Source organism: Rattus norvegicus, chromosome 15 (genome assembly GCF_036323735.1).
Source record: "Rattus norvegicus strain BN/NHsdMcwi chromosome 15, GRCr8, whole genome shotgun sequence".
NCBI lineage: Eukaryota > Metazoa > Chordata > Mammalia > Rodentia > Muridae > Rattus > Rattus norvegicus.
This window is the reverse complement of record NC_086033.1, coordinates 4,509,228-4,533,438: the sequence shown is the minus strand read 5'-3', so window position 1 is coordinate 4,533,438 and position 24,211 is coordinate 4,509,228. Positions and strand designations below refer to the sequence as shown.

Genomic DNA, 24,211 nt, shown 5'->3' with positions numbered 1-24,211 from the left:
TCACGTAGGGGTGCAGGCTTCCTTCCGAGAGTGGTGAACATCCTAGGAATTGATCATTGGTGGTTGTGCAGCCCCGACTGAGGTGAAGTCATTGTTTTGCCCTTCAAGTGAGTTGATTGTGCGTCACGGGTATTGGATCTCAACCGAGGGAAATTGTGGAAGCAAACTCTGTGGTTCACATTTCACTGGGCCTTAGCCCCTCCTGGCAGATAGGAACGTTCTGTGGCCATCAGCAGCAGAACACGGCAGAACCTTATGTGGCAGCCAGTCTCAGTTGGCTGCAGACTGGGTGACTCCAGCCCCGCAGCCCTGGAGAAGGGAGAATTGTAGAGGTGATGGTAAAGTAAGAGCAGTGATGGGCAGGGTGGAGAGGAGGATGGCGGAGAGGAGCTGGGTCTTCTAGGTCTGTGAAGCCACGGTGCACCCCGACTCTGATGGTGGGTCTGATATTCTTATGCACATGTTATTCAAAACCTGACTGCTTGCACGAAGTGAGTGTGTGCCTGTGTGTGCATGTGCGTGTGTGTGTGTGTGTGCACGTGTGCGTGCGTGCGTGCGTACGTACGTGCGCATGCATGTGCATGTGTGTGCACCAACCCCCATCCCCCGGGAGGCCAGAGACATCAGATCTAATGAAGTTTCTGGCAGCCGACGTGGGTGTTGGGAACCTAACTCCAGTCCTCTGGAAGAGAGGGCAGCAAGGGCTTTTAACCACTGAGCCATTTCTCCAGTGTAAGCCCTATTATTGTTAAATTGTATTCATTTTATTGATTTTTAAGATGAATATACAAAGTGATAGGTTTCGTTATGGCTTTTCATACAGATTTGTGTTTGGGCTTACCTTTTTCTCCTATATTACCTTTTCTTGTTTCTCAGCCTTGCTGCCCCCTTTATCCCTTGCTTTTGCCAAGAGTGGACCCCGTTCTTTCATGACTGTGTATTCTGTTACTCTGTCTCCTTTTAAACCTCTTCCCCTCTCACGGCACTCTTTCTAGTTCTATGGCCGCCCATATGCTCACCTATCTAGAAATTAGAACGTAGACTTTTTATGAGAAGAAGCAGTGTGGTGATCCGTTTTCCTGCAGATGTCACTGTTTCTGTTTTCTCGATGACTGACTGAAAGTACGTTGTCTGTGTGTACCACGTGTTTTCTAGCCGTCGTCTGTGATGTGGGCATCTGTATTGCCTCCATTTCCTTGCTGTTGTGACCAGTGCAGAATTAAACATGTGTGCGCGGGCTCTTTCTCTGGCAGGACTTAGTGTCCTCTGGAGTGACACCGCATGAGATCCGTGGACTTTAGTCACCGGTACTGCAACAGCCATGCACACTAATGATAGAGGAGCTGTGTGGCCAAGGTTGGAGAGATGAGGCTAGGAAAACGCTCTTAGCAATTTTTCTGTAAACCTGCTTGTTCCTCAGAGGCTGCCTGTTTTACAAAAACATGACCTAGAGAAGCTAAGATGGGCCTGCAAAATCTAGAAAGTCCACAAAGAATTGAGGTGACATTTCAATTCTTTAAACTAATACATTGTGCTTTCCCCCTGGAGCAAGAGGTGCGTGACGAGAAAGGACCTGTCTCTCTCAGTCACTGTTGACCCTGTGAGCCCAGAGGCAGTGGCACCTGTGAGAGGTGACTGAGCAGATCTGTGTGAGAGTACTGGGTATTGGGGGTGTTGCCTCGGCAACGCATTAGCTAAAGAGGAAGGTGTCAGGACCTTGGATGAAAGAAACCCGAGTTTGTTAGTTTGGTTGCTTTGGGCAAAAGAATCCACACATTGGGCAGCCAGAGATGGCATCATAACGTAGTAAATCCATTCGTGGAGAGGCAGCTTGAATTAGAGCAGCGTGTAAAGGAAGAAGGAAGACTCCAGTTACATTCCATGAGGGGAAAGATTAAAAAAAAAAACACCCGTGTCACACAAACCACCTCTTCTCACACAGATGCCTAGCCCTGCCCTTTCCTAGTGGAGAGATCTGATCTGTGAGGAAGAACCCTCCATGCCGTAGAATCCCGTGGACCCATTTAGGAAAGTGGTTTTCCTGTCTTTGGAAATACCTTTGGGTCTCTTCTTACCAAATCGAGAGCAAGCTAGCAAAACGTACCAGTCGCTAATTAGTCTTGTGAGCCTCTTTCCCACCCAAGTACTATTTAAAAAATAGTGTGGTGTGTTTCCGAGTACTGTCCTGAGCAGCTCACATGGGTCAGCTTATACCCACAGCAAGCTCTACTCAACGGGTGCGTTGTTATTTCTTTATAGATGTAGAGGTGGAACGGTTTGGAAGGCAGCCGGTAAGTGGCAGGCTAGGACTCAAACCCTGGCTCTGGGCACACAGCCCACACTTGCCCCACAGAGTGCAGCTGTACCACATGGACTCGGTCAGCTTCACAACAGCCTCATGGTGTAGCCCCAGAACCCATGGAAGGTAGGCTTTAACATTCTGAGGTTGAACCATGCTTCACACCCTTTCTCCCCTCTCGTCGCACAGGAACCCTTCCAGAGGGGGTGTCCATCGGTCTGGAAGGCATGCCAGGTCGCATAACCAATGCGGCTCTATGTTATAGCAGTAATATTATGGGAGGTCTGCCCCCACTCTATCCCATTTACCTTCTGAGTACATACGGAGACATCAGATTTTGTTGACAAGCTGAAGGCACTGTTGGGCAGGTTCTGAGCTACTCTAATCCGACTCGTCTATCAGTAACCAGATAAACGCCCGTTACTTGCCAACTGAGTCGTGCTGTGCTCTGTGTCTGTTCTCAGGGTGAGCTTCTCTTGGCCATGTGTTTATGGGTCCATCATGCCTCACGGCAACCTTCTCCTTCCCTTCTCCTTTGTCCTTCTCATGGTCCCCACATGAGATCACTTAGTCCAAAGTCTTGCTTTCCTCTCTCCTCTGCCCAGTCACAGGCTCTAGCTTTTTATGACCCAGTTGGAGGTTATTGGGGAGCATTCTTCACAGCACATGTCAGCACAGTGCCCGTGTCCAGACCGTAGCCTAATCTTGGGGCACAGAACTCAGCGTCTGAATACACAGCGTACAAGACCAACTCCAACACTGTGCGGCTTTGCAAGATGCAGATGCTGCTGTTTCCGGGTGAGGAAGAGAAGCCTGTGGCCCTTGCTGCCCTCCAACCACAGGCCTTTGTCTCAGGCATTTGTTTGTCATATTGTCACAGAACAGACCATGCTGCTCAGCCCCCCTCACCAGGGGTCTCTGGGAGACATTTGGGCAGGAAGCAATTCAGCCGAAGCCCAGTGGCGGCTCCTTTAAGGAAACCGTTCTTCTCTTTCTAAGTCAGTCAGTGAGTTCCAGCTCTTCCATAAGGGCATCACTAGTTTAAGCAGTCATTGGCTGCTGTCCTTGGCTTACTGTGAGAGGAGAGAGCCAGCAGGCTCAGAAATTACGAACAGTGAAGTGGTTTTAGGAACGTTTTTCTCAAGATGTCACTGGACACTATACTTAGTGGCTGCGTGCAGAAGGGCTCACTGAAGTAGCTGGCTTTTCTGAAAAGAAAAAATTTTTTTAATGCGTAGCAGGGAGATAGGCTCTGACAAACTCGTGCACTCATTAATCCTTCCTGGAATTCGCTGTGGTCAAATTTGGGTGCTGGGAAGGGCTGCCTAAGAAGGCTAAGCACTGGTATTTATAAATTAAAGTATTCTGAAGATGACTATTCCCTTTGGAAGATATTCTAAAATGAGGAAATAATTGTGGGGAGAGGGAGGTTCTTGTCTTGTATGGGCCTGGTGCGAGGCTGTGACCCTGTTCTTAGTTAAAATCTGGCGGAGACTGGTTTCAGGAACCCTGTCTGCATGCCCACATTAACTGAGCACTGCTGGGTTCTTGTCCCTTGGCAAACAGGTCCAGAAGAAGGCATTAGCAGGATGGCTGGCGGGCGTTTTTTTATTTGGTCTGGCAAGAGATTCCCTCGTGTTAGCCAACGTTGAGGTGAACTGAGGATAGATCCATAGCCAACCTCGTACTCAGGCCCCAATTGGGGAACTGAAAATGAATGTTCTGCCGTGGGGATGCACTGTGCTGTTTCTTATGGAGTATTAGGAAGCGGATGTACCTCAGCCCTGGCATTTCACGTTGCAGCAGACTGTTGAAGCAAACCAGAAGAGTCTCACTTGGGCATCAGGACAGGGGAAGTACCAGGGAGACAGCGAGAGTCCTGAAGGATTCAGGGGAAGCCGACCCTCTGAAGGAGGCTGTGGTAACGAGCCCTTGGGGTAACCTGCAGCTACTTTGGACAGGTCTCAGCTGTAGAAGGTGGTCAGGGAGTCACGGGTGAGATAGAAGTGACAGAGAATCCTGGTGCAGCAGAGTGGCAGGCACAGGTCCTGCTAAGGTGTGTGTACAGATACCATTGTACAGGTAAGAGGTGAGGTGTCCTGGGGTGTGTACAAACTTGCCCTCCAACACAGGGTTCAGACACAGACTTAGGAGGCAGAGGCCCCTGCTGTTATATGGTGCACGGAGTAGTGTTGATAGCAGAAGTGGCTCAGTACTGAGACGGACAGTTGTACACGGGGCTCCTGAAGCTCTCTGTGTCCAAGATTACAATTCCACAGAGGGAGGCAAAGCAAACACCTCCGATAAGGACAGAGAGAAGGGAGGAGCACACAGTCCCTCAGGATAGCCGGACGAGCCTGAGACATATCTTATGCCTCATTTTAAAGAGCAAACCCAAGAGGTACAAACCATGTCATTTGGATTCCGCACAGAGGAGTCGAAGGGAGTCACTGGGCATCTGAATCTGAATGCCGTCCTTGTTGTCCGTGCCTTTGGGTTAGGCAGGTAACTTTAAAAGGTTCCTCTGGTGATGGCTGCAGCAGAGTGGTGGGCGGCCTGGGCCCTGGCCTGGGGCTGTTTGAGTTTTTATCTCCTGTCCCTGCCTGTTACTTCTCCTGACTGTAACCTTGGGCAAGTTACTTGCCTGTGTGCCGCATAGAGAAGGAAGGTCAGCCGTTGATGCCGTCTGCTGTCTGCACGTGTGATCGTGTGGGTTAAATGGGGTTGGATGTTGAGAGTTCTGAACACTGAGGAGATGGCTCAGGGAATGTCAACTACAACTTGTGCGACACTCTCTAGAAGTCACTTAGAGATGGATTCGTGAGACTTGGGAAGCGTAGGCAATGGGAAACCATTTCTATTTATTCGGTTGTATCTTTTCAAAGAAAGTTTGGGGGCCCTGAAGATGACCCAAGATGGCTCGGTGGGTAAAGGAGCTTCCCATATGAACTAGTTTGCTTTCCATTGCTCTTGATTAACTCCATGACCAGAACCAATTTGGGGAGGGAAAGGTTTACTTCATTTTCTAGATTACAGCCCATCGTGAGTGGAAGTCGTGGCAGGAGCTCATGACAGGAGCGGGAGGTAGGAACTGAAGCAGAAGTCATGGAGAAGTGTTTGTTCCTCTTGGCCTGCTCAGTTTGCTTTCTTAAACACCTGCCCAGGGGTGGTACCCTCACCTGGGTCCTCTCACATCCATCATTAATCAAGAAAATGGTCCACAGAGTGGCCTATAGGCCAGTCTAATGGAGGAGGCGTATTCTCAAATGAGCGAGATGGCCTTAGTGTGTGTCAAGTTGATAAAAATCTAACCAGCGACCAGAGGGCAAGTCCTGAAACCCACGTAAGTGTGGAAGGAGTGAGCACACCCTACGAAGTGTACTCGGATGTCTACACATACACTGGGCATTGGAGTGTGCATACCTGTGTGCACATACACAAAATTACACATATATGTATATTAATTTTCAAAATGACTTATTCTGAATTTATCCTCCTGATAGAGATAGCTGATAATAGAGAAACATTCACATCTCTATCAGATAAGGAAGTGGCAGTGGTAGTAGAAACTGTGTGTCTGTCTGTGTGTCAGTCAGTCTTGTGCATGCAAGGCCCGTTTGGATGACTTCCTGCCACGCCTCGTGTTTCTGACCATCAACACGCTAGCACTCCTCAGCTATCACACATATGAACCCTTGATCTAGGAATCTTACTGAAGTTGAGATTCTGATGGGGACAGAGCCTGCCTGTGAGGTTTTAGATTTAATCCAAACAGTGAGATTGAAGGAGAGGCTGACAGACTCAGAGCCTGAACTTTGGAGTTTGAATCTGTGCCAACATACACACTTGCTGACTCTGGCTTCATGGAATCCATCTCACGTCTCCTGCTTACCTTCCTTATGGGAATAGAAGTCTAGCACAGAGTCATCCCGAGAGCCCAGGAGATGCTAGAGGCTTTCCCGCTTCACTTTAGCTTTGAATTGGTAACCTAGCAAAGACTCCATCCCCTTCCTCTCTCCCCCGTTCTCTCTGTGACAGCTGCTCTGCCTTTTTCTGTTCCCTGTGCATAGTGGACTCGGCCCCTACTGCAGTGAATCCTTGCTATGACGGGAGCCACACCTGTGACACAACAGCAAGGTGCCACCCGGGGACGGGTGTGGACTACACCTGCGAGTGCACGCCCGGGTTCCAGGGTGACGGACGGAGCTGTGTGGGTGAGAGACATGTTCCCTGTTTCTGTCGCATAGCCCTGATTTTCACCTTGGTCTTTCCTGCGTCGCAGTCTGTGGGAGACAAGAACCTGTGGCCGTCCTCTGGCAATGATTTTAGTCTCCGTAAATCTGAATGTTGTTATGTGAAAGCTGAGGCAGAGTCTGGCTAGGTTTTGGGAAGATAATTTGAAGGTGGGCATTTGGGTTAGAGCTATAGAAAGAAACCGTGTTGTGAAAATATAATTGTTTCACGTTTTAAAAGAATTTCTAAAGTGTTCAAAAACCATCTCCCTGATGACTTAACTGGAAATATTTGAAAGGGTTTTTCCTTGTTCCTCTGGTGAACGGCTGCTTGGGTTTTTGCCCGTTTTTCAGAACTCTGCGATTTCTACGTTTTCCATTCACCAGCCATTTAGCTGGCAAAAATTCCCACTCAGCCTTGGAGTGCTGGGAAAATGAAGCCATCAGACCTTCGTTTCTGGAACACTCTTGTCTCGTCAGTGCTTTCTGTTCTCGTTTTTTGCCTAGATGTTAATGAGTGTGCCACTGGCTTCCATCGCTGCGGCCCCAATTCTGTGTGTGTCAACTTGGTGGGGAGCTACAGGTGCGAGTGCCGCAGCGGCTATGAATTCGCAGATGACCGGCACACTTGTGTCTGTGAGTACCGGAATCCCGTTTCCCTTCGGCTAGGAGGCTGCTGAATCCCACCTTTTGATCTGCGTACGTCTCTACTGAGCCCGCTGTACAGCAGCACTAACGCGTGGCTTTCCTGAAATACGGAACAGCTCTCTGCTTCGGTTCAACTCAGCCCTGTCACAGTGACACACATCGCCATTGGGTTTTCCCCGTCTAGGTACTGTAGTGAGTTACTGGAAGATGTTCTCAGTTGGGGTTCCTGGCCTGGTCACATGACCGGACAGCGACTGGTAACACCCCCAGCTCTAGACAGAATTCGTGTTGAAAAGTGCTTGTCTCACATGCGGAGCCAAAGACCCCATCCACAATAAATATACCCTCTACGAATGGATCTGAAAGACCTAGAATTCCAAATTTACCCCACCGATGGGGCTAACTGGTAATAGAGAAATACACATCTCAGTCGCCAATGAGTTGACAGAGTAACAGTGGTATTAGGAACTGTGTGGGCTGTCTGTCTGTCTGTCTGTCTGTCTGTCTGTCTGTCACATGCGCGCAGTACTCTGGAGAATTACAAGCTATGACCTGGATATGTTTTGGTGACTTAATGTCATGTCTGATTTTTTTTTTTTTATTCTTTTTTTCGGAGCTGGGGACCGAACCCAGGGCCTTGCACTTGCTAGGCAAGTGCTCTACCACTGAGCTAAATCCCCAACCCTCATGTCTGATATTTTAAACTCAAGCACACTAGCACATCTCAACTCTGAGCTAGGAAATCTTGCTAAATCTTGCTAAAATTGAGGTTCTTACTGAATCCCCTGAGACCCCGCATCCACAGGTGTGCTGCTGCCGTTAGTCTGTGGGTGCCGTTAGTCTGTGGGTGCACGTGCAGGCAGGCAGGCATGCATGCACGCACGCACGCACGCACGCACGCACGCACACACACACACACACACACGTTTAAACTCTCACTTTCTTTTCAGTGATCGCCCCACCTCCCAACCCTTGCCTGGATGGCAGTCACACCTGTGCCCCTGAGGGGCAGGCCCGGTGCATTCACCATGGAGGCAGTTCGTTCAGCTGTGCCTGCCTGCCCGGCTTTGTTGGCACCGGGCACCAGTGTTCTGGTGAGTACCTGTGGGTAAGTCTTGAGGACTCTGCATGGTCCCTTTAGGTATACATCCCCATAGAGATACAGTTTCTCCCCTCCTGTGACTTAGACAGCCTTGAGATTACTGAAAGAGAGCAGGCATCTTCAGAATCAGAAAGGGAGCCCAAGGGTGGTCTTCCGGCACTGGACTAATGGACACCCGTGGTTGTCCTGTAGTGTTGGTATCAGCCTGGGAGCCTTCTGTTCTTTGAAGCTAGTGTAGGCTAGAGGGATTCATGCTTAACAGTTCTAAGTTCTTCCACCTTCCTCAAACACCTGGTTTGATGGGCTGCTATGTTGGTTAACGTGGTTGTTTGTCTGGTTGGTTGGTTGGTTGGTTGGTTGGTTGGTGACAGAGTCTAGTTTCTCTGTGTAGTCCTAGATGGCTTGAAACTCAGAGAGAGACACTTGTTTCTGCCTCAAGGATCAAAGGGGAACGCCATCAGACCTGGCGGCGTTTATTATGAACTTGACCTGACCTAGATTTATCTGGAAGAGAGAGGTTCAACTGAGACACTGCCTCAATGTGCTTTGCCTGTGGGCATTCTCTTGATTCCTAATTGATATGAGGGGGGGGGCACTCTTCCGGGGATGTACTCCGGGGCAGTGTGAGAGAGCTAGGTAAGCTCTCGCCTGAGAGCGAGCCATTGATCCACAGCATTGATCCGTCATGGTCTCTGCTCCAGTTCCTGTCTGGAGTTACTATCACCGATTGTGGTCTGGAAGTGCCAGCAGTAAACTTTCCTAAACTGCGTTGGGTACGTGTTTCATCTCAGCAACAGAAAAGCAAAGCTAGAACAAGGATTGGGGTGAAGGGGCATGCTGTTGACATTGGTCACGAGGGCCCAGGGAGTTCCAGGACTGTCCTAGCACATTATCTTGGAAGGCCCAGGCAGGAGGTGGCAAAGGAGAAAAGATTACCTTTTAGATTTTTATTTTCAAAGGAGGCCCTTTCCCACTTCAAATGCTGTCCAGCCTTTATTTTCTCATGGAATTCTCTTACGGTAGCTGAGTGTTGTCACGTACTGCAGACGATTTAAAAGCTTCCCTGAGTAACCTTTACATTGATGCATTCTTCAGTTCTCTAAACGGTCACGCTATTGGGTATGAATCTGATCTTCAAACAACCTCACAAGGCCCCATATGTTCCCCATGGGTCAGGAGTCTGGGCATGATTCAGTAGGTGCTAAATCTTAGGATCTCTGGTAAGGCTTAAGACACGAGCCACCACTTAGCATGGACAGATATCAGGACTGTTGGACACAGAGCTTCCGTTCTGTCATAGCATGCTGTGCCCTTTCGTTTCTCGTCATGTGGGCCTCTCACGAGTGAGACAAGGCTGTTTGAGTCACAAGACAGCTTGCTTTATTATGGCCTGCCAGCAAGAGGGAAGTCATCGTTTCAAAGGTGCTTGCAGCGTTGTTCTACAGTATTTGTTCTGATCGTATATGTCTCTCGGGAGAGGCTTGATAGAAATAATGCATATCGTGAGTCGGGGGTCACTGAGGTCCATCTTGGAGGCTCCCCAGCAAACCACAGCCATGTTTTGTAACCATCCTAAAGATTCCAAATGGTAGTCTATGATAAGCATGGAAGTCACTTACAGAATAAACCTACAACATGTTAGATATACGCACGCATTCTTATTTAGAGATGTTTCATGGTGCTCACGTCTGGGAGCAAAGACAGCTGTGTGTTTTGGGAGCCGTGCAGTCTGCAGGCACACATTTTTTTTTTTTCTCCATCAGATGAAAAGAGGATGTGTGTGCGTTTTCCTCCAGCCACGCTTAGCTGGGAACCAGGCGCCCTGGAAAGGCGCCCTTGGATTCCACCTCTCAGTCTGGTTGAAGTCACTAGCAGGACGCTTGGATTCGAAAAGAGTCAAGTCTTCTCCACCTTCCCTCCAACTGGAGCAGTTTCCAGCCTGTACTAGTGTGAGCTGGTTGGGTCCCAGGCATGTTGTTAAGAGTCTGGGTGACTTTACAGGAAGAACAGACTGTCTTGGAGTTTCAGGTCTGAGCGAAGGAAGCCGGGGTAGAGAGGGTCTGTTACATTTTTGTTGGGGAGGCAGATGAATGGCACAGACATTGTTCTCAGGATTTCTGTGCTCAGAGACACTGAGTAAAGCACGGACAAGAGGGTGTGGACATAGAAGGAACAGTTTGCCACTACCACAGCCTTATTACAGGTCCCAAGGGAGATGTCCCCATGCCACACAAACACGAACAGCAGACATTTATGTGTGATTGGACAGTTAGGGAGCAGAGAGAAGGCAAGGCCATGTGGACCAAAGGTGGATAGTTTAAAGGCTAATCAGCACCAGAGAATTCAAACAACGAAGGCAAGTCAGTCATTCAGTGGTCAAAGTTGCTTCCAGATGCTTCTGTTCAGAACGAGGGCAGGAAGGGATGAGATCCAAATGGAAGGTTCCAGACATGTTTTTCTAACAGATTCCTTAGTTTAATGGATGAATGGTGGAGGTGTCTATTGTGCTGGAATCTCCCTGCCTTTTTTTCTGTTGCCTTTGTGACAAGGGACTGTCCTGTTCCTCTCAGTCCTCCTGTCCTGACCTGAGTCTTCCATCAGCCCCTGAACATCATCCTGCCCACCAGTCAATTGTTACTGGCATCCTTGTCTCAGTGGGGATTAAAGAGAGAGCTCCCGCCTTGAGAAGAGGCCAAAGTCCTTCCCCATCTTCTCTCCGGACACTTTCCCGTCCTGTGACATGAACTCTGACTCCCTGCAAACCCCATGGTGTTTGTGCTCCAGAAGAGGTGCGAAGCCAGCTCTGAGCTCAGGCCCTGGATCCACTGACTGGCCTTTGGCTGTCCATCATGGAGGCCCTCCAAGATGGAGTTGGATTGCAATTCTGGGAGACTATGGTTCTCCAGCTGTGTGTGTGTGTGTGCGTGTGTGTGTGTGCGTGCGCGTGTGATGTAGTAAACTTCTTCAAAGGTTTTTTTTTTTTTTTCCTGCTTTCTGGTCATTCCTGACAACTACTGTCTGCTGTAACCATGGCATTCTTGAGGTGTAACAATGGGAGAGTGACCGATTCAGGTTTGGTCAGAATCCCTAGGTAAGGGTTTTAATAACGACAGAGATTTGGCAACCTTGGGGAATCCCCTCTCCCTTAGTTTAAAAAGAAAAAATAGCCTAAGAAAGGGCTCCCTGGGGTTCTGCAGTCGGCTGTATGGTCAGGAATTCCTGCTTCCTGCCATTGCTTGGGGTTCCTGTCGCCACTGGAAGTACTTATAGGGTATGTTCTGTCACAGCTGGAATTTCCTGAAATTGGCTGGAAGTTCATTTTTATAGCTTTAGCTCCTCCATCAGTTTTACAGCGTCTAGGCCCAGTCAGCTCCCCACACAGTTGTGCCCCGGGGCTGGCCTCCGAAGAGACAGGATATGCTACCAGGGTACAAATGACAGTTCTTTAGTAACAGAGGTACTGTCTAGGATGCTCATTAAACACCTCCCGTCTTAATCTTGGGAGGCGAAGATGACCAGAAAAGGCCGTTTGCTTGCCCAGGGAGAGCCACTCTGGGTAGAATTAAGCTTGCTCTGTTGAGCATTCAGGGGTTTTTGGACTCAAAGCAGATGCTCCCGAGATGAGTAAAGGGCTTCCTGTCCAGGGAACGGGCGGAATGCCTGGGTATGAGCCTGGGTATGAGGAACAGTGGCCGCCAGCCAAGAAAACTCCTGAGCTGTAGGAGGAGAATGTAGGAGAATGGGGGCTTGGGAGAGTCTGTCCCTGATCCCATTCAGATCTGACCCCGGTTATAAAGTTCACTTTCCAAGCTGGTGTGTGCCTGCCATGGCCATACAAAATAGGCCAGCTCCTTTTCCTGCTCTGGGTCTCCCGCCATCACCCTGTCCAGTGTTTGTGGGTTTTGTTGTTGTTGGTTTGGTTTGGTTTTCCCCTCACACTTCTGTTTTCTTCCGTGGGTATGACTCATGCTTTGTTTTGTTTTTAGTCAAGCTGGAGATCTGGAAGTCAAGCCTTTTGTTTGCCCTCTTTTTCCTCTGGAAGGTTTCCTCCCTCCCCCACCCCCCCCCAGCTTACCTTTTCCCCTGGCATCAGCTTTTCCGCTGCAGAGAGTTCTGGGGGTGTGGGGGTGACTCTTGACATAACATGGGCCAGCTTTACAGCTTTAATAAGTAAAATAAAAGGCACATCAGTTGGCTTTTGCTCAAGCTGCTCATCTTGTACAATTATGTAACTCCTCCGGAAGCTCTTGCAGAGTGTGGGGGCCTGGGCTGCTTATCTATGGCCAGTAAGTTCAGGCTCTCGTGTGCGTGTGTTGTTCCAAAAGTGCCAGTGACGTTCTTCTCTTCGTACAAGTGAAAAGTACGTTTCTGTAAAGCTGTCCCCGGTTGGAGGTTTTAGACAGCAGTCTGATCAGGCAAGGCCGAAGGTCCTTCTAAACTGGAAATGTATTTGGGGCCTCATCTGACACCTGTCCCTCCGCAGGAGCATAAAAGGAGTGGATGCCAAGCGAGGAAGGAAAAACTATTGTTTCCTGTATTTATCCTATTTTTGTAATATCACCAACAGGAAATTAATGATTTACAGTTTAGGTTAATAGTTGAAAGGAAATAACTTCTGGAATTCGCAGTAGTGAAAAAACACCCCGGAAGTTCACAGCGGGCTATTTTCCTGTGAGTACCTATGCTCAGATTAGATTAGATTTCTACACGAGCGTTCATCTTGTTTGTTAGCTCAGGTGTTCCCGATTTGTTTCTGTCTCAGTTGAAGTAACAATTACTGTGAGGAAACACTTACCAGAAGCCACTTTCAGAGGAAAGGGTTTATTTCCCTCACAGTTCCATATAACAGTTCATTATCAAAAGCAGTGAGGGCAGGACCTCATGCAGAGGTCAAGGAGGGGTGCTGCTTCCTGGCTTGCTGCCCCCATGGCTTCCTCAGACTGCTTTCTTACAGATCCCAAGACGAACAGCCCAAGGATGGCACCATCCCACCCATAATGGTCTGGATCCTCCCCCAATTGATCACTATTAAGAAAATACCCTTTGGGCTGGAGAGATGGCTCAGTGGTTGAGAGCACTGGCTGCTCTTCCAGAGGTCCTGAGTTCAATTCCCAGCAACCACGTGGTGGCTCACAGCCATCTGTAATGAGATCTGATGCCCTCTTCTGGTGTCTGAAGACAGTGACAGTGTATTCACATACATAAAGAGGCATTTTCTCAGTGGAGGCTCCCACCTCTTTTATTGTCTCTGACTTGTGTTGAGTTGACATGACTGCTAGTACGTGGTTTGTTTTTTTTTTTTGGGTGGGGGGATGTTTGGTTGTTGTTTTCTGTTACGCTTTACTGTTCAACATCACCTCAGACTCAGGGAGGTTCTAAAGCTGATAACTTACTGAGCTGTATGCACGTTGACCATGTAGTCACACAGCCGTTTGTGATGAAGTCATGCTCTTCCTTCCTTTCCTCACCTTTCTGTGTCCGTCCTTGACCTCTGCAGATGTTGACGAATGTGCGGAAAACAGATGTCATGGGGCAGCCATCTGTTACAATACCCCCGGGTCCTTCTCCTGCCGGTGCCAGCCTGGGTACCACGGGGACGGGTTTCACTGCGCCTCTGGTAAGTATGGAAGACCTGATTAAGCTCAGGGATTTCCCAGCTCTTTCCCTCATAGTTTCCTCCCTGCTCAAGACGGAACCTGGTCTGAGGCCCGGAATGGGGGCTTTCCAAGCTCTGCATTCTCCTCAGTAGCCTCTTGACGGCCACTTACTGCTGGTTGCGTTGTGAGCTTGCAGTTCTGCCATTCACCCCGTGGCTGCTCTGGTTCTACCGCCTGAGTGATCTACTTTGCTGAGTGGTGTTTGGAAAGACCATCGAGGAGGAGCTTACTCAGTAGGAGCCTCCTGTACTAAGGAGCCAGAAGTCAGCGCACGTGGCGACTGCTTCTGTAGAGCTTGGCCAGCATACAGTAATGTGCCTGCTATTGCCCTGGGCTTCTCAGACTTAGACTCTGGGTCCCAAAGAGTGGATGGAATTAACCTGTCATCTCCAGAGTCTCCCAGAATGCTGGGAAGTTTATTCTTCATTTTGCCCAGATGTCAGTAGGTCCCCAAGGCTGAGGGGCAAACTGGGCTAGCTCATGTTTATATTCATGTAGGGATGTACGGGGAAATGGAGGGAAATCATAACAACTAGATGGATGGTACCAAAGCCAAAATAAGAACTCAGGAGTCTAAAATGTTAGTGTCTTACTAAACAGTAACTGAGAAACCTCAGTGTCATGGTAACTTCGAATTGCACGGAAGAAATGCTCTCTACAGAAGACTTTATGGGGAACTGGCTAGTGAGGACGGGTGGTGTATTTCTCCTTCATGTCTCCCTCAGACACAGTTCCAGAAGATTCCATCTCAGGACTGAAACCCTGTGAATACCAGCAGCGCTATGCCCAGGCACAGCATGCCCACGCTGGGTCACGGATCCACATCCCCCAGTGCGACGACCAGGGAAACTTTGTGCCGCTGCAGTGCCATGGCAGCACTGGCTTCTGCTGGTGTGTGGACCAAAATGGCCATGAAGTCCCTGGCACCCAGACTCCACCTGGCTCCACTCCGCCCCACTGTGGACCACCTCCAGGTGAGCCCCCTGCCCCCAAGAAATAACTTATGCCTGCTTGGGCCTAGAGTCAAGGAACAGAATGGCTTTGGCAGTAGGCAGCTCTGCAGAGTGGGTCTGACTGGCTACTGTTTTTTTCATAGCTTTCTTTTCCTCCAAAGAACACTCAGATGACATAGACACACCCATGTGCATGTTAATGTCATAGGACATATAGATACATAGGTGACATGTGGGGTCCTTTATGCATCGGACTCCGGCTGCATAGATCCTTGCCAAGTTGTGACTGGAAGCTAAGTGTCTGAGTCAGGCTGTGGCCCACTGGGAGAGGCTCGAGAGAGCTAACGAGTTTTCCCTGCATGGCGTTTTATCCAAAAGCGAGACTTCTTTCAAGAAAACCGTGTAGAAAGCAGTCTGAAGGCTGTGCTAGTGTTAGCTGGTAAATTAGGTATGAAACTCGGAGCGGATCCATCTTCCTTCTAATCCAATGACCCATCCCTTCCCAGCCAATCCCGTGTGGTCTTGGGAAGGCCTCCTTTCCACAGCTGCTTTCAGAGGAAGTGTAGGAATCCATCCATCTGATCTGAGGTGCTCATGGCAGACATGGCCGCCTTCTTCAGACATGGCCGCCTTCTTCCTGCCATGGAGCTAGGGCATGATGGGCAGAGCCTCGCCAGCAGTGTGAGCCGCTTATACACTGAGCAGCTTTCCCGCCTCTTACTGACTTATTCCGGATCGGGCAACACATGCTGCTGCTTCAGCCCAAACACTTCCTGATCTGGGAGCTAGATTATAAAATAGAAAAATAATCATAAAAAAATCTACAAGCCACTGATCTCAGCTTTTAATATGTGAGGGAAACTGAGCCGGACAGTTTCCAGCAGTTAGTTTTAATTCTTTAGCTTTCGTAACTTTAGTGTTTCTAAGATTCGTGTGGATAAAAGTTAGGGACCTGGATCTGGGAAGAGTTGTGGGAGGGAGAGTGAACGTGATCAAAATAGATTGTACAAAACTCTTCAAAACAAAAAATCCTGAAGATTCACATAAGTAAACTGGGGTGGTCCCCAGAAACGAGTGACTCTTGGGGGTGTTCCATTGGAATGGGCTGTTGGTGGACTTCTCAGTGCACCCCACTGTGAGGTATCTGGTGGGTATTTGAGGGGGAAGCCTGTCCTGGAACCCGGAACCCTTTGGGCTGAACAGGGCGGAGTCCTGCCTTTGTCTCCTTTGTTTCCTATTGGCTCATGAGCTGAGGCAGCCCGAGGGTCAGACACTTCCCAAAGCTGAGTCTTGATTGAACTTGCTGAGTTCGAGATCGGGGACTTTATTGGTATCTCCCCTCCAGCCTAGTTGTGATGCCCCCAGCTTTGTTCTTTGAAGTGATGGAAGGTTTTCAGCAGAAGAATGAACTAATAAGTAAGATCCTGGGTTTTGAACGCACCACTGTGCCTGTTGGCTGAGCGCACTGGATTGGTGGAGTGAAGGCATGGGAAGGTGGGAACAGCAAAGCCAGCCAAAAGGCTGTTGCCATGGTCTCCGGGTAAGATGATGCCTTGGGTTTAAATGCCCCACGGTAGCTGCTGGATGAGTATACACTGGTTTGGTGATAAACAGTGGAAGCAAAAAAGCCAGCCAGACTGTTGTCATGATTCTAGTGTGAGAGAATTCATGTAATCAGGGTGACATACGGGAGAAGTAGCAAGAAGTCAAGACAGTTTATGGCTTTTGTTTGCTTGTTTGTTATTGTTGTTTTGTTTTGGTTTGTTTTGGTATGTTTTTGAGACAAGGTCTCACTATGTAGCCCTAGCTGGAACTCACTATGTAGACTAGGCTGGCCTCGAACTCACAGAGATAGACCTGCCTCTTGCTTCTTGAGTGCTGTATTAAGGTCATGCACTATTAATCACGTCCACCTCTAGTCAGAATGCTTTTGGAGGTAAATTTGATGAGATTTTTTTGACCTGAGATGTGGGGAGTGAGAGAAAGGGGCCCTCAGGTGATTTCCTCTGAGCAGTGGGAAACGCAGGTGCTGGAAATGCATTTAGTGGAGGAAAGGGCACGAGGAGCCAGTTTGGGAGAAAGCAGGAGGCTGACTTGTGCTTCTGTGCCAGAGTTCCTATATGCGTAGCAAGGAGATAATTGGCTGTGTGATTCTGCAGAGCACAGGCTTTGCGGTGCAGCAGTGAAAACAGAACCAGAGACGCCTTTAGCTGTGCTCTGCGGGCTATCAGTGAAGACGTGATTTCAAGAGCCTGTGTAGATCTGATCCCATGTGTAGGGCAGAGCCTCCATGGCCCTCAAGCTGCAGCTATGGCAGATGGGGGTCGGCGGAGGGACTGGCAGACGTCAGAAGCCAGCAGGTCCTTCTTTAATCATGGCATGAACCAGAAGCCCGAGGGTCTGAGGAGGGTTGGGCCTGTGGCGTACTAGAGCAAAAACAGGACGGTGTTGTGGCAGAAAACTAGAGCTCGGAGGAAAGGTTCAGCTTTGAGGTAGTTCCAGCAATATGGCGGCAGTGAATTCTCGAAATCGGATAGTCCAAGAAGCAGTTCCCTGATGCTCAGTGCCACCTCTGCTGGGCCGCATACAGTACCCCGTCACTCTTGCTCCTTGTGACTGGCCAGTAAAACCGAGGGCTGCCTACAGCTCAGCGTGGTCTTCAGCCTCTTTTTCTAGGACACTTAGGTCAGCTTCTGATGACTCTCTTAGCAAGAGCTTGAGAGAAGTGGGAAGGCGTTGCTTTAAGGTGTCATATGAGTCAGTGGGTCTTCAGAGAGTCTGAACCATGCTGTGTCATCAGAGGAGCCCTGGGCACATGACCAAATGTCCACATGCATCTCCACTGGCCTGAGTGAGGTGTATGGGTGAGCTGTCCCCTTGTTCTTGTCTGATGTGGCTGGGCCTCCGTGCGGCAGGTCCTCCTGGCCGTGGGAGATAGGAACTTCAAGGAACATCAGGGCGATTTCTTTCCTGGGTTTCCACAGAGAATTTCTGAGAACACATGTGCTTCCTTGCCTTGTGTCCACGGGCATGGCTAAAACTTCGTGACTGGACAGAGGAAAAGGAAGGCCGGGAAAGCACGAGTTGGGACCTGGAACTGTACAGATCTTGGTGGGTCATCCAGAGTTTTGTTTCCCCGTCTTAGAGCCCACCCAGAGGCCTCGGACAGTCTGTGAGCGCTGGAGGGAAAGCCTGCTGGAACACTACGGGGGCACACCCAGGGACGACCAGTATGTGCCCCAGTGTGACGACCTGGGCCACTTCATCCCCCTGCAGTGTCACGGGAAGAGTGATTTCTGTTGGTGTGTGGACAAGGATGGCAGAGAACTTCCAGGCACCCGCTCCCAGCCAGGCACCATGCCTGCATGTAAGCAAGGACGGCCCAGGCGCTCCCTTCAGTCACTGAGGCGTTTCTGTTGGGGCTTCACTTCCTGAGGTGGGCAGAGAAGGGAGGAAAAGGATTACCCAGTCTGAGGGATGAAGTCACCTCATCCATGTGCTCGGTATCTCAGGATCCCAGTATGGACGTAACGTTGGCTTTGCCACTCGTAGTCCCTGCTATAAAAACAGCTAATCTCGAGCCAGAGTGATGACTGTTCTGTCCCCCCTAGCCCTGGGTGAAAGGGGACAGTGCCTCCCTGGGGTCCCAGCGACATTTGGCTGCTGTACCATATCCTAAAACTCTGCACTTGGTTTAGAGGATAGCTGTCTTTATCTCCTGAGTAAATGGCAGAAATTTGAATAAAAATCTTGGGGCTGGGGATTTAGCTCAGTGGTAGAGCGCTTACCTAGGAAGCGCAAGGCCCTGGGTTCGGTCCCCAGCTCCGAAAAAAAAAAGAAAAGAAAAAAAAAAAAAACTTTAAAAACAAAACCTTAGCAACCAGGATTTCTTTGAAATATGTTCCATGAAGGACTGGGTAATTTTGGAGGGTCTCGTGTGCACAAGTAACTTTCCTTCCTCTCCTTACCTTCCCACAAACAGGCATACCCACTGTCGCCCCACCCGTGGTCCGGCCCACACCCCGGCCTGATGTGACTCCTCCGGCTGTGGGCACCTTCCTGCTCTATGCCCAGGGCCAGCAGATCGGTCACTTGCCCCTCAATGGCAGCAGGCTTCAGAAGGATGCAGCCAGGACCCTGCTGTCACTACATGTAAACTGGGTTTCTCCAGGGGGGCTGGGCTCCATGGGGAGTGTGGTCTTGGGATGAGGGTGAGCCTGCAGGCTGGGCTTGTGGTTGTGGGCCTGGGGGAACTGCACTTTGTGGTTTCCAGGGGGAAGTGCAGTGCAGGGGACCCTGGCATGCTTCTGGGCTTCCGTCTGCTTTAGTGGGGCTTAGTTGGTGGAAACCATGTCTGGCCCATTCTAGCCGCTGTACCCTGAGAGCGTCACGGGAGTGCAGATAGCCAATGAATTTCAGAGCTGTTGTCTGTTTGTGGGAAGATCATTGTCACCTCAGGTTCCTGGGGGGGTTCTGTTCAGGTCGAAGACATTTGGAAGTCAAAACAAAAACAAAGACAAAAACCCCAGGAGGTGGTCATTCGAGGCCAGCAGGGATTAGAAATGAGGACGGGCTCGTCAGACTGTGGCTTTCATTTTGACTCACTTCTTTCCTAGCCTGGTCTCTTGTGCCGCTTGGGGGAATGTGTGCTGCCCATGCACCCCACCCTGCCCTGTCTCCCAGCTCAGCCCCTGGGTATGCGCTTATCTCTGAGCTAGCAAGACACTTCCAGGTGGAAGGAGGGGTTTCTTCTCTGAAGTGGGGACAAGAGAGACGGCAGCAGCTAAAATGGAAGCTGGTCTGGCCCTCTTGTCTTCAGTATACACTGAGCAGACTTCTCATACAGGGCAGAGATCTGTTTACCTCTGTTAATGAACTACTGTTCCCAAGGAGGCAGCAGAGCAGCCAGTGCATGATGAAAAGTTGGTCTTTTTCTTCAAGATTCAAGGCTCCATCCCCGAGCCCTTTATAAGTTTCCCCATACTAACCGCCTTGTGTTCTAGACACAACAGATGGCTTGATTGCCTTCCTGAACACGTCTAAAGGCAAGGAGACGGTGGATAGAGTAGAACTGAAGGAGAAGGGGGGGTTACAGGCACACTTTAGGGAATGTTAACTAAAATGTGACCTTCACACTCAGAAGCTTGGCTTGTGAATCCCATGAGTCGCCGGGCTCATTGCCGCCTGTATGAATGTGTGCTCTTGCCTCAGATGGGGGCCTTTTAAGTTTAATTTTCAAATAAAAGTACCATTGACCTTAGGTTCCCCCATATAAATGCCAGCTTTTCTACAGGAGCCAAATTCTTCATACAGTGTCTCGTGGTGACTACTTTAGGCCAAACCCTGGCAGTGGGGACTGGTGTGGCCTGTGTTGAATTCCATGTCTGCTGGGGGTTTTCACAGCAAGAAACTGGAAAGAAGCCCTGTGTGGAGGAATATCACAGATTCAGGGTTCTGAATAAGACTGTCATTCATCAGGAAGGAAAGGGAGAGACTGTGCCACCAGCCAAAGGCCGGTGACCACGGCCCTCCCAAATTGTTAAATTACAGGTTCTCTTGTATACCACACAACTGAATACTTATACTAAGAGCCAGGGGCCATTACACCTTGGGGTGGGGAGGATTTCACTCCATTCACCCAGTAGGGAAAATTTCGTTGGCACGTGTTGTCAGATTTAGAAAGGCTCTTTGAGAAGGTGCCAGTAACACTTGGAAGCATTCGTCTTTTGCACCATTAAATATTAAGGGCTTACTTAGTGGGACGCTCCTCTCATCAGTGAAAGGTCTGACTTTTCTCATAAAGTGACCGTTTTCACCGCACTAATAGTGCTGGGGGAGCTTACTGACTGGAGGTCGCCATTGGGACTCTTTATAAACCTCTTACTGATTGCTGTGTTGGGGTAAATGAAAGCATGGAGGTTAAATGACTGAGCCTGGCTCACTCTCTGTCACTGCCTCAGACCACCACAGTGCAGGTCATTCTCAGTAGTGCAGTAGTGAAGCCATGAACTTAGGGTTGGGGATTCGGGAAGTCCTAATCCTGATATCACCATTGGTCCTTAGGGCTCCATAGTCGTGGGGATTGACTATGACTGCCGGGAGAGGATGGTCTACTGGACAGACGTTGCCGGGAGGACCATCAGCCGTGCCAGCTTGGAGGCAGGAGCCGAACCCGAGACCATCATTACCTCAGGTTGGCAGCTTCTTCCCATGGATACCCCGCGGTACCTTTTATTTTACTGCATTGCCTGTTTCCTCCCGGTTTCTCCTGCTCTCATCTAAAGAGAAGGTTAAATTCTGCGCAGATTATTTCTAAGCTCCACAAGCCTTGTCCATCTGCAAACATGCATTTATATGGGACAAACAGAAAGGTGGTTTTAGGTCGAGATGAACTTCCCACAAAGGAGTGGTTCGCAGTAGGACTTCAGGGCTGGCAGGTTACAGCCTGTCCCTAGCAACACAAATGCCAGGTGCCATCGGGGCAGCAAGGTCCGGCACAGGAGAGACTGGATATGGTTGAAAAGGTGATAGAAGATCCATTCCTCTTAGTCTTCCTTCGTTCTGGGGACGAAGGCCTCTGTGCTCCGATTCTGTAAGCCGTTCAGCAGATACGGAACTTGAGTTCACCTTTTACGCTGGCCAGTGCTCTCCTGTCTTACCTTTATTTCCAGGTCTGATAAGCCCAGAAGGACTTGCCATCGACCACTTCCGGAGAACGATGTACTGGACAGACAGCGGCCTGGATAAGATAGAGCGGGCTGGACTGGACGGTTCCGAGCGTAAGGTCCTCTTCCACACAGATCTGGTGAATCCACGAGCTATCACTGTGGATCCAATCCGAGGGTGAGCTGGCTTGCGCCCTTCTCTCCTTTCACCTGTGCATCTGTTTTGGAGCCCAAGGCTCTTCTATGTGGCATAGAAAGGTCTAGGTAGACCAGAATAGAAACTCAAATACAGTAGTTCAGATATGTTGAGACGCTGTTTGGTGTCAAGCATTCTTATAGGCAAAATCAGGGTTGTTTTTAAATTTTATTTTGTTTTTAGGAACTTACACTGTATGAGGCAGGACGTAAGATGACATTCAGTAGGAGTGTTAGTTAGCCTGGGATAGAATGTGTCACGCCAAGAATCCAGGCTCCATCATGGGAGGGTCCAGAGCTGCCTGGATCGTGACCATTAGGCAAGGCCTTGGAAAATGATGGGTATACAGGAGGGAGCAGTTTCCTTCAACAGTACCTCGAGCACAGAAACCACAGAGGGGTTTCTATTTGCTTGTTTTTGTTTGTTCTGGATAGAGTGTACAAAAATCCAGATAAAAATGTTCTCTCTGTGACAACTACCAAGGCTGTCACCTGGGGTGTCCCAACCTGGGTCAGGGGTCCCCAGGATTATCAAGACGCAGCTTCCACAAACACAGTTGCAGAGAAGCCCTTCAAGGCAGAAAGATGGTTTGGACTCCAGTTCTTCACATGAAGGTTCCTTATCTGCAGGACTAACTAACCCTTAGGGCTCCTCTTTGATAGTTCTTGGTACTTCGTCTGACAGGGCAGGGACTGAACAGTGGCGCCTTGTTTGGTCATTAGGCTCCAAGATCTAGAATCTAGAGGACAATGTCACTTGAGCCTTCACGGAGGGTTGGCCACTCATCTCCAAGGATACTGCTCACTGAGTGGATCTCAGCCTGCCACAAAGTGGAAACTGCTCTCTCTTCCTGCCACCCACGAGGAGTGATGCCCGCAGCAGAGGAAACTCCGCTTCTCTCCTTTCTGTGGGGTTCTCTGTGGCTCAACCAACAAATAGCTCTAGCTCTCATGGAACTCTCACTGTTCTTGCTCTGTAGTAACCCTGCATCCATGTGTATAACTTCCAGTTAATGAGATCCCGCTTTCTGAGGATGTGTGCATTAGGTCAGAGTGCTTCTGTCCAGGTCATTGTCAGGTATAGGATAGCTAAGTTTCCCTTTCAACACTGTGTTTTCCCAGGAAACTCTCCGTCTATCCCTCGGTCCCACCTAGTTCTTTATAATAGGTCTCATAGCTTCTACCGCAAGACTGTTTTTAACAAATACATTTCTTTGGATTCTAGGCCCAAGCTCTAATTAATTAAATTATTTCCACAAATTAAAGGTTTCTGGGCAACTGCATCAGGTGTGTGAGAAGCAAGGATGTAGACAGTTAGCAGATAATGACTTCCCACACAGTTATGATTGTCAGAAAGCCATGGCAGCCTAAGACAGCATTGTCACTGTGAGTGAGGTATCTAGATGAGGTAATGTCAAGAAACAGCAACCAAGGTAGCGAGCGGTGGCCAGGCAAGGCCAGCGTGATCCAGACTTTCTGAGAAAGAAGGTCGCTGGCCACTGGGCAAAAGGTAGCTTGCTGTATAAAATCCAGCTTCGTATAAAATCCATGCTAAACAAAAACCCCACTACTAATCTGTATCCTCCAACCCCTGCACAGTTGTTCATAACAATCTTAAAACTTGTCCACAGCAACTTGTACTGGACAGACTGGAATAGAGAAGCTCCTAAAATTGAAACATCATCTTTAGATGGTGAAAACAGAAGAATTCTGATCAACAAAGATATTGGATTACCCAATGGATTGACCTTTGACCCCTTCTCCAAACTTCTCTGCTGGGCAGATGCAGGTAATACTGGTGATGTGGAAAAGCTAAGCCTGCCTTACGGCAAGCAACGTGAGCACTATTGGGATGTCACTGCAAACCAAGTCTTGCCCAGCTTTTCCATCTGTTGGTCTAAATTTCTGTCAGTACAGAACATACCAGATCTGTAAGCTTTAAAAGGACATTTTACAGTGATTCTTACAGTAAAATTTCCAGGGCTCAGGGAGGCAGCTGGACTGTGTAGCATGTCTGCCCTGACCCCTGACCCCACCTGGAAACTTTTAGATTTGAAGTACTGGCTGCTGTTGACCCTTGGACTATGTAAGACTCTCATTACTTGGTGTGCTGTGATCCTTTTGACAAATGCTGTGAGAGGATGTCTTCCTTCAGGAATGCATTTGGTTAACACGGGGGCTGTCTATGCTGTGGTGTGCTGTGCATTACCAAAAAATCTTAAAGATTGTGTGTGTGTATCTCATTCTACTAAACAAAGTTAGTTTTCAAATTTATGAAATATGTAGCTGGCTGAATATTACATTTTAAAAGGATATATGAAATTCAGTCTTCATAAATATGAAATTTGAAAATTCTTGAAAAATTTAATGTATTACCATGTAAAAATAACCAGTACCATTTTCTTTTTCTTCTACCAAGAATTTATAAGTTTATAAGTATTTTGGCCAGTCCGATGTCTA

General features: G+C 49.0%; 1 protein-coding gene across 1 annotated transcript in view; it reads left to right on the top strand.

Annotated features, from left to right (window-relative positions):
- The window catches only part of Nid2 (nidogen 2), a 55,726-nt gene that overhangs the window by 29,511 nt on the left and 2,004 nt on the right, over positions 1–24,211 (top strand). Inside the window, exons 9-18 of the mRNA NM_001012005.2 lie at positions 6,370–6,513; positions 7,039–7,167; positions 8,130–8,273; positions 13,779–13,898; positions 14,664–14,912; positions 18,037–18,258; positions 18,874–19,043; positions 20,955–21,084; positions 21,563–21,734; positions 23,383–23,540. Of these exons, the coding sequence (NP_001012005.2) occupies positions 6,370–6,513; positions 7,039–7,167; positions 8,130–8,273; positions 13,779–13,898; positions 14,664–14,912; positions 18,037–18,258; positions 18,874–19,043; positions 20,955–21,084; positions 21,563–21,734; positions 23,383–23,540 (1,638 nt within the window). The remainder of the gene's footprint in view (positions 1–6,369; positions 6,514–7,038; positions 7,168–8,129; positions 8,274–13,778; positions 13,899–14,663; positions 14,913–18,036; positions 18,259–18,873; positions 19,044–20,954; positions 21,085–21,562; positions 21,735–23,382; positions 23,541–24,211) is intronic.